General features: G+C 38.9%; 1 protein-coding gene across 3 annotated transcripts in view; it reads left to right on the top strand.

Annotated features, from left to right (window-relative positions):
• The window catches only part of LOC137155080 (multidrug resistance-associated protein 1), a 76,708-nt gene that overhangs the window by 35,974 nt on the left and 28,079 nt on the right, over positions 1–12,655 (top strand). For 2 of the 3 annotated variants that reach the window (XM_067551053.1, XM_067551055.1), the window contains exons 7-14: positions 428–559; positions 2,125–2,352; positions 3,313–3,490; positions 4,245–4,406; positions 5,306–5,398; positions 8,068–8,271; positions 11,043–11,189; positions 11,970–12,057. In XM_067551053.1, the coding sequence (XP_067407154.1) occupies positions 428–559; positions 2,125–2,352; positions 3,313–3,490; positions 4,245–4,406; positions 5,306–5,398; positions 8,068–8,271; positions 11,043–11,189; positions 11,970–12,057 (1,232 nt within the window). The remainder of the gene's footprint in view (positions 1–427; positions 560–2,124; positions 2,353–3,312; positions 3,491–4,244; positions 4,407–5,305; positions 5,399–8,067; positions 8,272–11,042; positions 11,190–11,969; positions 12,058–12,655) is intronic. The other variant, XM_067551054.1, reaches the window with a different exon arrangement.

Here is a 12,655-nt window from a genome sequence, read left to right as displayed (position 1 = left end):
TGTAAACGCTTAAAACATTGAGTGAATAAGCAGGTGGTACACTTCTTTCTTAATCAGGATTTGGCCAATATCTCCCGCGTGGTTTAGGTAAAGGGATTGCCTGTTAGGTAAGATAGAATATTTATTAGCTTTGGTTTTACATCGTTCATATAGTTTATAAGATGATTTAATTTCACGGGTAAATTCCAAGTGGGATAATTTTATTCTGTTTCCTAAATTCTCCCTGCAGTTTCAATTAAACACTATATTACTACTTATCCTAATTTTTTTGTGCATTGTTAAATAAATTACTGCATCTTGCCTCACAGCTGGCTGCATTTTGGTGGTGGATAAATGGTTTCCTGTGTTATACCCTGTATATGTTATTTCATAACTTACTTTGGCACTCTATAAAAGATGACGATGTTGATAAATCTTTCCAATATAGGTTGATGATTCAGGGATATCGGCGACCATTGGAAGCTAAAGACTTGTGGTTGTTAAACAAAGAGGACACATCTGAGGAGATAGTGCCAGGTTTGACTAGGTACTGGGCGAAGGAGTGTGCAAATACAAAGACGTAAGTTCAGTTATGCTAGCAATTAATCCAAAGTGGTAGCTAATGGAATATGTGAAATTTATAAAGAACCTAGTGAATCCACTTGCCTCTTCTTGCCTCTAGGGTACTAGTGACTAAAATCTGAGATTATTTTATTTTTACCCAGACAAATTCCTGTAAATTCATTAGAAATTTTCTGGAATAAGGACTGAGTATGATTTCCCCATAGGTACGTAAACACCAAGAACCAACTTTATGAGTGTATGTGTGAGAGAAGAGGATGTTTTTTCTTTTTTTTTCTTTTTAAATTTAGTGTGTTTCTCAGCTTGCAAATGGACCTACAGCCTTTGATTGAAAGTGATACAAAATAAAATACTACTGTGTCTATTCTATCTACAAATTTTTCTCATGCTTATGTCATTGCATTCTGAATTGCCTATTCAGTGAAGGAAAAGCTCATATATTCTCAATTTATTTAGGTGTATAGTATACACAGAAACATGATTTTACATACAGCCTGTTCTCAAATACTGGAAAATATGAGTCTTCATAAACCAGATGCATCGACTTAACTATGCTTTTGTTCTCTTCATTAGGGATGATTTAGCATAATTCTTTCATAGGTTGTAAACTCTTAAGGGCAGGGACTAGGTCTACTAACTCCATTTGCACAGCGTGTAGCACAATGGGACCTTAATCTTGACTAGGATCTATGGGTGCTACAGTAATATAAATAATAAACTCATGTTTGCTGTTTGAGTTTGTAACTCACACATAATTGTGCACCTAACTGAATATTCCATAGCTATAGGATGTGTTTTTTTAAGAATGTTATTTGTCCCAAGAAAAAAACGGGGCTTCTGAAATGCAGCTCTGTTAACCACGGGCTAGTAGCTTCTGATATACAGATCGCTCCATAAATGTAGTAAAACATTGGGTTTCCAGTCCCAGAAGTGGCTGGTAAACTACCATCTCTGGTGCCCGGACACTTGGAGCTACTGAAAGGAATGATGGCAAATATCACAATAACTGCAAATCCCTGTGGTGGTGAGTGTCTAAGGCTATGTCTTCACAGGCACTACGTGCCATAGCTACATGCCGCAGTGTAAAAGCTCCAGTTCTGGGGAGCTACTGGAGTGTTTCCCTGCTACCTCCCTGTCACTGGAGCCTTTCCCTCCCACACTGCTGGAGCCATTCACTGCAGTGGGAAAGTCTCTGGCAGTAGGATGCTACATTGCTAAAAATAAAATGTAGACATTGGCGGCATGGCTTGGGCAGTTAGAGAGCTGTGTAGGGCGCTCTACTGTACTTTATCCATCTAAGCCGCACCTCATTGTCTCCACTGCTATTTATACCTGCGCTAGCTGGCATGCAGTATCTGTACTCTACACACCACTGTAAGTGTGGACATATCCTAAGGTGGTTTTTCTAGGCAACTAGAGTAGACTTCTCATTTTAAGACTCTTTCTGCATTTTTATGTTCAATTTTACTGAAGAGTGACCTTCATTAATTTTAAATAGTTGTTGTCAGTGAGATTCAGTAGAATGTCCCAATTATTTAAAAAAATAATTGATTATTATTGCAGGCAACCGATAAAAATGGTGTATTCCCCACAAAAGCAAATTAAATCAAGCAACTCAAATGGTGATGTGACAGAAGAAGTTGAAGCTTTGATTGTAAAACCATCTCAAAGGAACTCTGAGCCTTCTCTGTTTAAAGTGTTATATAAAACCTTTGGACCATACTTCCTGATGAGCTTCCTGTTTAAAGCCATTCATGATCTTATGATGTTTACTGGTCCGGAAATCTTAAAGTAAGACTTCCTCTAATGCTTTCTTCAGTTTTTTCTATGTATACAAAGTACCTAGATAGGTCTCTTTGATTCACTGCTATTCCTTCTCACTGTATCATTGGGCTACTCTTCCTTTAGTTGGGACAGCTGACAAGTTGCTCCCTTTTGCACTACACTTTTCATGCAAATGATTTTGATTCACTGGCTTCTAATTTGGGATCTAGCATTCCAATTCACTTCTGATGCTTTGAGTTCCATTGTCTGATCTTCCTAGTGTTAGAAAGGTAAATTCAGATGCAGCAGGAAACTTGCTTTATCTAAGCTAATGTTAATCCATGACACTTCATGGGGTTGCAAAGAAGCTGTAAAGGTTCCTGAAGTGAAAAGTAACCCTTAAAAATCTGTAACTGAAACAATGGAAGGGTGAGGGGAAGGGACTGTGCTGGTACGTTATATAATGTAAGGGAAGAAGAGGAACACTAAATGGAAATGATGTACCTTAGTTTGGACAATGCATAAAACAATCCTGTGGCAGTAGCTCTGAGTCAGAGCCTATGGCACGCAGTATGTTCTGCTCATTTTCTTTTTGAGCTAGCCATGTGCCCTTCTAGTGTCCACTGCTGTCAGTACATCCAAGATGACATGTATTAGAAGTGGAGTTTCTGAGAAACTTTGGTAATTCTGTCTCCCAGATTATAACTAGGGACACTCTGGAATGGGACACATGTTAGTGGGATAGGAAGGTGGAGTGTGGTGGTAGGAGTTTTTGGGGACCTCTTAGTTACAAAGTCTGGGTAAAAATCTTGTGGCTTGACTGAGGCCCCAGCCTGGTGTTCTGGAGCGTTTGCTATCACCAGTTTGGTGCTTTTTTGGGGATATAATGTGACCAATATGTCTGGAATAATCTAGTCACTACCTGGAAATTTGATAATCTCTGACTGTGTGTGTGTGTATTAACCTCACCAAATACTCTCTTCACAGGTTGCTAATTAACTTTGTGAACGATAAAGATGCCCCAGATTGGCAAGGCTATCTGTACACAGGACTTCTGTTTGCTTGTGCCTGTCTGCAGACTCTGATCCTCCACCAGTACTTCCATATTTGCTTTGTTACTGGAATGAGGCTTAAAACAGCTGTCATTGGTGCAGTCTATCGAAAGGTACGCCTTTTCTAAATGTTTTAGCATCACCAGAGTAATGGTGCCTCTGAAAATGGAAGGGGGAAGAGGGGGTGTGCAATAAAATCTTAGTGATGAACTTGAATAAGTTTTGTGATTTTTAACTAGTTAGCATGCTCTGCCTAGGCTGGTACCTAATGGTAAACAAATGTAAGAGACCTTCTTCAGCCCACAGCCTTCAGCGAAATTAAAGGTACTTTCAATTAGGAAGTTGCTTTGATTGATCATGTACAAAAGAACTATAACCTGTTTCTCATCTTACTTTGGAATGGGAACTAAACGTCCATCTGCGCAGAAATGGGACAAACATACATATAATGGGAAAGGTTTATTAGCAGCCAAGCAGGCAGCAGTCTGCACCACCTCAGCCTGAAACCAGCTGGAAGTCTTTAAAAAGCTTTAGACTAGCTGCTCTGCAGGAGGTGAGGCAGGAAAGCTTATGACAAGAAGCCAGCACTCAAGCACTTGCACTAAAAAGCAAACAAACCCCAAACAAAAACAATGTACTCAACGTTTTTAACTTAGTTAATTTAACCCCGCTTGTGTACTTAATACACCATCTTAGTGCTTTTTAGACAGGCAGGAAAAAAATGAGGTATTGTGCACAGGAGTAGCATTGCCTGTGATTGCAAATGAAACTCCAGAAAAGCTGTTTGCGCTGCAGTATGGAATAAAGGCAAATCAGGAAGCTGTTTTCCTTACTGTATTCAATGTCTTCCTTTTTATCTACACACAGGCATTGGTTATCACAAATTCTGCAAGAAAGACATCTACTGTTGGGGAGATTGTAAATCTGATGTCTGTGGATGCTCAGCGGTTCATGGACTTGGCTACGTATATTAACATGATTTGGTCTGCCCCTCTGCAAGTTATATTGGCATTGTATTTATTATGGCAGGTAATTATGTCATGCTGCTTGTTTTCCTGTTTAATTATGGTAGGTGAATGCAGCTAGTGGCAATGTGTTTTCTCCTGAAGTTCAAGACTATAGATATCTATTGTCAGATCATTGGAGGGTATGGAACACGAGAGACTGAGACTGTGCTACAGCCTGAGGAGCCATTTAGGGCAGTATGCTGCCACTGTGATGGAAGAGAGGAGGTAGAGGGCTCTCAATTGCAAATCTAGGCCAAGCCCACTCAAGTACCATGCTCGTACAAAGACTTCCCTAGTCTCCATCTAGAAAGTGAGTGTCCTGTCAACCACCCTATTTCCACACAGCAGTCTTGGGCCCTAGTGGCTGGCCAGCTTGGCAACCCTTTTATTTGCCATGTGACTCTGGGCTTCCTTTGCTTCCAGAACACCCAATTGACTACTGGGACTCTGGTTACCCTCTGTCACTTGATGAAGAAGTGAGCAGAGGAAGGATCTCTTTGTTTGGTTCATCGTCACCGCACCCATCATGCTGGGATGATGCCTGCTGTTTCTAGTCCAGGCCCTTAGCAGAACTGGGGCTGCTCTTCTGATTTCAGCCAGTCAAAGCAGGACCTTAAAAACCCATCCCCCTATATAGGTTTCTATTCTCACAGAATAGCACCATCAAAAAATTGAGGCATATGCGGAAGGACCTGGCATTTTAGCTTTGAAGAAACGAAGATCGTAATTATCTGCATATGTCTTTAGTCAAAAAAGGAGGAAGGGAAGGGATAGTGAAAATATAGAAAAATTATATATATATATATATATATAGTGGAGTTTTACTTTACACAGAATGCTTTGATATAAGATCTTTAAATGCTTACATTTTCTGAATACTCAGTGTGCATTTGTGTGTATATAAATGTTTTTTCCTCTTAGAATTTAGGTCCTTCTGTCCTAGCAGGTGTGGCAGTCATGATCCTCTTGGTTCCAGTAAATGCTGTGATAGCAATGAAGACAAAAACGTATCAGGTATGACACTTCACATTTGTGTTTGTATGTGGATATGCTTTAAGATGTTACTATTTTACTGTGCTGAGAGACCTACTCGGTTCATGAAAGTTTATGCTTACTATTCAAGTGCTTGTGCAGGTGCCAGGGTGTTTTTAAAAATTGGCATGTGCCTCCTGACAGTAACTGTCCCACCAGTAACTAGCAAAGCCTATACACAAAACACTTCCAAAATAAAAATGCACTGGAGTCCTGCACTGTTATGTTGCAGTGTGTTTTTTGAAAGTCGGATATAAAATGCAGTAGTTTACAATATAGTGGTAAGGTACTGTTATTCCACTCAACAGAATACCTGAGGTGATAGATAAAATGCATGCTGTTGAGTTTTTAAATTGGCTTTTAACTGGCAGTTCTGAGACATGAAGTGATAATGTGGCTCAGTAGTTAGTAAGCAAGAGTCCATGTTGTGCATGAAATATTTACATTTCCAGAATGGTGCTTTTAGAGACAGTTTTTTTTCTCTTGGTCACAGTGTGGGCCTGTTGTATTTTTTTTCTGTCCATAGATGGCTCTCGCCTTCAATGTTGGCAGTCACTTTACTTCTAAAAACATCCAGCAGTCAATCCCCCCTACTTATAAATACATTTTGTTACAAAATAGCTTTCTTGACAACTTTGTTGTGTGGGCCCTGAAAGATTTCTGTGTTAGGCCATTAGACTTGTTGCTGAAAGAGAATTTTTAAGATATTGAACCCTGTGATGAGATTAATTTGATATATTTATTGTGACACACCACAGTGTTTGGATCAAGTGTGTTACTGAATTTGGGACACCTACAATCGTTCCCAAGGTTAAGCTTAGCATCATTCCAGTAGACTAGTCTTCTTATGTTAATGTCCATCTGTTAACAAAACTCTTAGAATATCATCAAAGCTCCTTGACACTCAGTTTGGGTTTTCATATTAGTCAGGTTAAAGAATAAAAATCCATTTGATTATGTGGCCATTTTTTTCTGTGAACTATACTTTGAAAATTTAAGCCCAGAATATGAAATAACTGTGATTTGCCAAATATCACAGTCTGGTTACTGTGGGTAAATGGTGACCCTTAATGGGATCACTATATTGGGCGGCAGCAGGCTCATATGATTCAATAATGTGAAACTCCTTTGAATTTTGTGCTTGCATGATGCATTCATTCAAGCAACTTAAAGTGCCCAAATCCACTGATGAAGCTTCCCAGCATTCCTTTCAGGAATAGTAGATAGGTGTTATCCTCATTGTATAGATGTCCTTTATAATGATGATAATACCTGTATGATGTACTTACAATTAAGGCACGGGTGTGATACCTAACTGGCCCAAGGTGTCATGGTATGAGGCAGCAGAAGAGCTGAGATTAGAATTCAGAATTCCTGACTCTATCCTATGCTGAATTGCACTCAATCCATGCCTATATGTCTTTTCAAAGGTTCCTTTCCTTAATTAGAGTAGCCTTTAGGAGGAAGGAGGCTTCGGAAGTGAACTTATAAATCTAGCCATATGATGTAGTGGGGAGAAAAATGCTCGGAATTTAAGAAACAAGAAAGGAAGATAGTTTTGTTTCTGCTGCTGACTAGAAGACATATCACCTGTTGGTTCATAGCCAGCAATACAAACAGAATGAAAAAATGTATCTAATCTTAGATCACCCCGCACAAATAGTATATCCGTGAAGCTCAAGGATATAATTGAGTTACTTTTTTAAACTGCATTTTTTACATAAATTCAGACTTTTTGAGGCCAGCAGGGACCATCACGATCATCTAGTGACGTCTGATCTCCTGTACATTGCAGCCCACAGAACCTCACTCACTCACTCTTGTAATAGCCCCGTAACCTCTGGTTGAGTTACTGAAGTCCTCAAGTTAGTTACCTGAGAATCCACCATTTACTCTAGTTTAAACCAGCAAGTGACCCGTGCCCCCTCAGTCACTGTCAATCTGACCTGGGGGAAAATTCCTTTCTGACCCCAGATATGGCAATCAGTTGGACCCTGAGTATGTTGGGAAGAGCCACCAGCCAGATACCTGGGAAAGAACTTTTCTGTAGTAACTCAGAGCCCTCCCTATCTAGTATCCCATCTTGAGCTGTTGGAGAGATTTGCTGCTAGCAGCAGTTGTGAATGGGCTAGATGCCATTGTAGGCAACCTCATCATACCAACCCCTCCATAAACTTGCATGCACAATGTTGAAAAAGGCCGTGTTTTTTGCCCCCACTACTTCCCTTGGAAGGCTGCTCATGTACTTGTACCTAAGCATGTAGCTAGTAGGAACTCGAGTAATGGAACTCCGTATTAATGATCAGGTGGTCTGCTAGGTCATTTAACTTGTACAAGTTCCTGAATTATCTTGGTTATCGTCTGCGTCTTTATTTTTATGAAATTGTTTTTTGCTTTTCCTCAAAAACCCCCTAATTTAGTTTAAATGTTTAACTAATTCTGCGATTCTGTGTTTCTTGGTAAGATTTCAATTTTATTGTTTGCTTGCATTTGTAAGTGATCTTTTTCCGTAATGATTGTATATTTTGGGATGGTGAAGTATACCTAGTTAAGAAATTTCTATGGGCTAAATCAGCTTATTCAAACAGCTTTTTAGATATGCCAAGTATTGTGCTATGCTGATGACTTGTTTCTTTGTAATGGGTTTTTAGGTAGCCCATATGAAGAGCAAAGACAACAGAATTAAACTGATGAATGAAATTCTCAATGGGATCAAAGTGCTGAAACTTTATGCTTGGGAATTAGCCTTCAAAGAGAAAGTATTAGGGATCAGACAGGAAGAGTTAAAAGTGCTTAAAAAGTCTGCTTATCTTGCAGCAGTGTCTACATTCACTTGGGTGTGCGCTCCTTTTCTGGTAAGTAAAACTGGTTTGAAGTCTCTGCTTTATGGGGTGGTAAAAACCCAAAGGAACAGTGAGAGCGAAATCCTGCTTTTCTATTAGTTACTATGCTGGTCTTGTATTGTTTGGAGAACTCGGTCCTGTAAGCAGAACTCTGTTCACAGCAACATGCAGTTCAGCAATCAACTTTTCAGCACATTTAGAAAAAGTATGTCTCTATACTTCTGTCTCTTTTTAATATTAACTTTCTTCTCCAACTTAAGCATTTCCTGGCAGGTAGTGACTGATTTCTTTAAGGCTTCTTAGGCTTTCATATTCACTGGTACTACAAATCTGTTGGATTTGCTTAAAAGGAGTAAATAGTAGTAGTAAAATTGGTCGCAAACTGGAACAAAAGGTCCTGAAGGAGGTCGTTATTATATATAGAATATCTGGGTATTGCCTCCTTTAAGACTTCCCTTTACATTTATATTTGTAATTTTTCTGGAAAAGCACCCTAAGAACTGCATGCTACATAGATTCCCAGGCGGGAGCCTTGATCAAAATTAATATTGCGCATTTCCAAGTGCACCACATAGTAGTCCTACATAGATATGTGTGGATGTCCCTTCTCTTCCACCCACCCTGGTAAAGCTGACTTGGAGGGAGAGAACTATTCATAAGCCTGGGATCATTTTAAATTCTAACCTATAAAAGCGTTTTCTTTCACATTTAAATATTGTCTTGCTGTCTGTGACTGGTTTGAACTTGCACAGAAAAGGAGAGGGGACAAATTGCATTAAAATTGCTGTGGCCCTAATAGAACAAAGGGTAGTTGCTCTTGTCATCAGGCAAAAGCAAACAAATCATGCCTACATTAGGTAAAATATGTTCTGTTCCATTCGAAGGTGTTTGTGTTCTTTCCACTCATGGATTCCTTTCCTTCAAGTGCTGTTCATGTTTACATGATGTTGTAGGTATGATGAAAGGCAGAAGAAGTAGCATCCTGCATAGGAAATGTCAGCATTCTTTAGTGAATTCTTTTCTAAAAGAAGGCTGAGGTGGTTTTTGTAAAAGTTGATTTACTAGGTTCCTAAGTACAGCTTTGCAGGGGGACTTTCCTTTTTTTAATTTAGTTCTGGGGAAGCCAAGACTATTAATTTCTGTACCCAACTACCTAAACGTCAATGTGTTATGAATGTCAGTGGGTCTACTCCCATAGAAGTTAAAGGGAGTGTTGTCACTAAGCTTTTTCAGGAGCAAGATTGGACTCTCAGGGAGGGAATATTTGATATCTTTCTCTTTCTCTGGTTTTTATCAATCAGGATAATGACTTGAAGAACTATAGTAAGCATAAAGAATTTAAAGAAGTTTTTACTTGGTTCATTTCTTTCTCATGCACTCCCCCCGTGTTTTGTCCTGTTTTATAGCTCGTCTGGTCAGAGCTCTTTATAAAATTGCTCAGTGTCTGTTTCATGAAACTGTTCACTGCATTGTACCTTTTTATGGCAGTGTGCGCTGATAAGAATGTATTTTAGTATAGTTGCCAGTAACATAGGAATGTGCAAACATTCTGCCTTTGAAGTTTAAAGTTGTTTAGACTCTTTTTTGTTTTTGGTTCACTCTACAGGAGGGCTTTTCCTACTGTAGTAATCAGTTTGAATAAATGAACATATAAACAAGCTACCTTACCATGCACAGTTGTGTCAGCAGGCATAAGAAAAACAATACATGCCTTCATAGCAATTAAATAGACCTTTACCTAATTTTATAGACATAATACAGAATTAAGAGAACCAATCTATGCGTTAGGTAAATTAAGAGGGCTTAGTCTTTCTAACTAAATGTAATATTGTTGACATTTTCTTGCCTCTAACAACCCACCTGAATAGGAGGTGGTGAACTTGCTGGAAGAGAGTTATTGGGTTCTGCTGATATACTGAGTCACATAATTTATTATACCACCTTGCCATAAGGCATATGGGAGTGGCTGTCAGGCTGAAGAGAATCTAAAAGGTGGGCTGAGCAGGCTGAAGGGAGGAATTTTAGGAGCAGCCGTGCCTGGCTTTGTACTAGTCTTTATCTTACTGTTTTCTTTGTCAGTACATAAGGCCTTAGTCACACTGTTTTAAATGTGGTTATTGATAAAACAGTCAAGCATAGTTTCCCTGTTAAGTATGGACAGGGATTCTTTTCCTGAACTGCATGGGGTACTGTAGTGTTTCATTTTCTAGTACAATACAACACAATTCTTAAATGATTCTTCTACCCCTCCCTTCCCCCAGTTATGGAAGCTATGCTTGTGAAAACCAGGATTGTTGGTAGTCTGTAGTGTGAGCAAGATCTAAGTCTTGTTAGTTACATTAGCTGGGTGCCCATGTTCATAGCTGTTCAGAAGTGTGGTACAGTGCAGTGATTGTCAGTAGCAGAGAGAAAATGGGAAAATAGGTGATTAGAAGGCAGAGAAAGCAAAAAAATAAACACGTAGCCTGGTACACCTGAGTTAATCAGCATACTTTCCTTTTCTGCTTTGTCCTGTCTCGTCTTTGTTCTGTCTCTGTGAGACACTTAAAGTTTTTTTTTACAAGAGGAGTCAGTAGGTCTTGACTGCTTTGTTATTCAAGAGCCAGTATTTGTTTTACAAAGACTTCTTCTGATTATTTGATTGTTCTTAAGAATATTACTTTTTGTTTAATAGGCTTTCAGTGCGTAAACTTTGTTCTAGTTGTTAGCAAATACATTGTCTTTGAGTTTAAAATGTAGGTGGAAAAGAGTACAGACCTTGATTATTGCCTCTCTGTTTTTAGGTTGCTTTATCCACGTTTGCTGTGTATGTACTGGTAGATAAGAACAATGTCTTGGATGCTCAGAAAGCTTTTGTTTCCTTAGCATTATTCAATATCCTCAGGTTCCCGCTGAATATTCTTCCTATGGTCATCAGCAGCATAGTACAAGTAAGATTTTAATATTAGTGATAAATAACTCAGTGATTATTTCTATATATAGTGCCTTTTTTGAAGTCTGTGAATGCTTTAAAGCATTATAGTCCTCTGTGCATATAGAAGTGTCTCTTCTCTACCCACCATTGAAATGCAGCCACCTTAGAAAGTAAGATTTTTGGGGCACTTATTTTCCTGTGTTTGGCTTGATCTACACTTGAAAGTTACATTAGCATAGCTATGTTGGTCAGGGGAGCTATGCCAGCATAATCCCTGGTATAGGCATAGCTGTGTTGATGGAAGTGCTTCCATCCAGGTAGTCAACGTTGTTCAAGGTGCATCTGACGAAGTGGGTTTCTGCCCACGAAAGCTTATGCCCAAATAAATTTGTTAGTCTTTAAGGTGCCACAGAACTCTGATTGTTCAGAGAGGTGGTGTTACTATGCCGACAGAAAAACTCCTTCTGTTGATGTAGGCTGCATCTAGACTGGAGGCTATGCTGGTATAGCTCTGCTGACATAAGCCTGTTGGTATAACTTCTGGAGTGTAGATATGCCCTTCGTACAGCACCTAACATGATCAGACCCCAATCCTAATTGTGCCCTCTGGGTGTTACTGCAATACAAATAAATGCATGTCTGCTTTTTCCCTTTTGAGGAGGTGGGTGAAGTGACCTGTCTTGTGGCTGTTGTGGGAAGAATATACTGGAATTAACATGTAGTTAAAAAAGCAAAAAGAAATAGAATTTTTTATAAGTAGTGTATTAAATAGTTTTTTCAATTGTTCCATATCTAGGCAAGTGTTTCCTTAAAGCGTCTCAGGTTATTTCTTTCACATGAAGAGTTAGAGCCAGATAGCATAATCAGAGGTTCCATCAAAGATGGTAAGTGCTTATTTTGTATAATTTTTATTTGGTTCTAGTTTGTTGTGTTAATATCCAGTGATACAAACCACGAGTATTAGAGCACAATAGAGCATATTTTGTGTGGCTTCTAAAGTGTCTTTGTGGACTTCTCTAATGAATTTTTGCAATTTATGGGAATTATGTATCTGGCAAGAGAAATCTGTGGGTTTTTCAATTAAATTTTTGTGCAATTACTACTAGTTATTTTTCTTCCCTCTTGTCCATAGTATAAAATACTCATGTCAGTAAGAAACAAGGAGGGTTATTGTAAAATAGCTTATTAAATTAACCAGCTTTAAATGAATACTTTGCAGAAAACTCTAAATTTTCATATAGCAGTGTAGGTCAGAAGATGACTTAAGCACTCCCATACAGAAAACCCATAGACACTTTTGTTGAACATCTAAACACCACTCCTGAGGACCAGAAAGAGTCAGTATCTCCCCAGCACAACTGAGAAATCTCTCTCTTGGTTTATGGAATTGCACAGTCCTCCAACCCTGCTTAAATACGATAAATATTACTAGATTCCTCCTCTCTCCCATTCTACGCAGGGACTGTCATTATTTATGTTTGT

The sequence above is a fragment of the Emydura macquarii genome, unplaced genomic scaffold (genome assembly GCF_026122565.2).
Source record: "Emydura macquarii macquarii isolate MOO-44397 ecotype Brisbane River unplaced genomic scaffold, CSIRO-AGI_Emac_v2 contig_1348, whole genome shotgun sequence".
NCBI lineage: Eukaryota > Metazoa > Chordata > Testudines > Chelidae > Emydura > Emydura macquarii.
The sequence above is the reverse complement of the archived record's forward strand: the minus strand, read 5'-3'. Positions and strand labels throughout refer to the sequence as shown.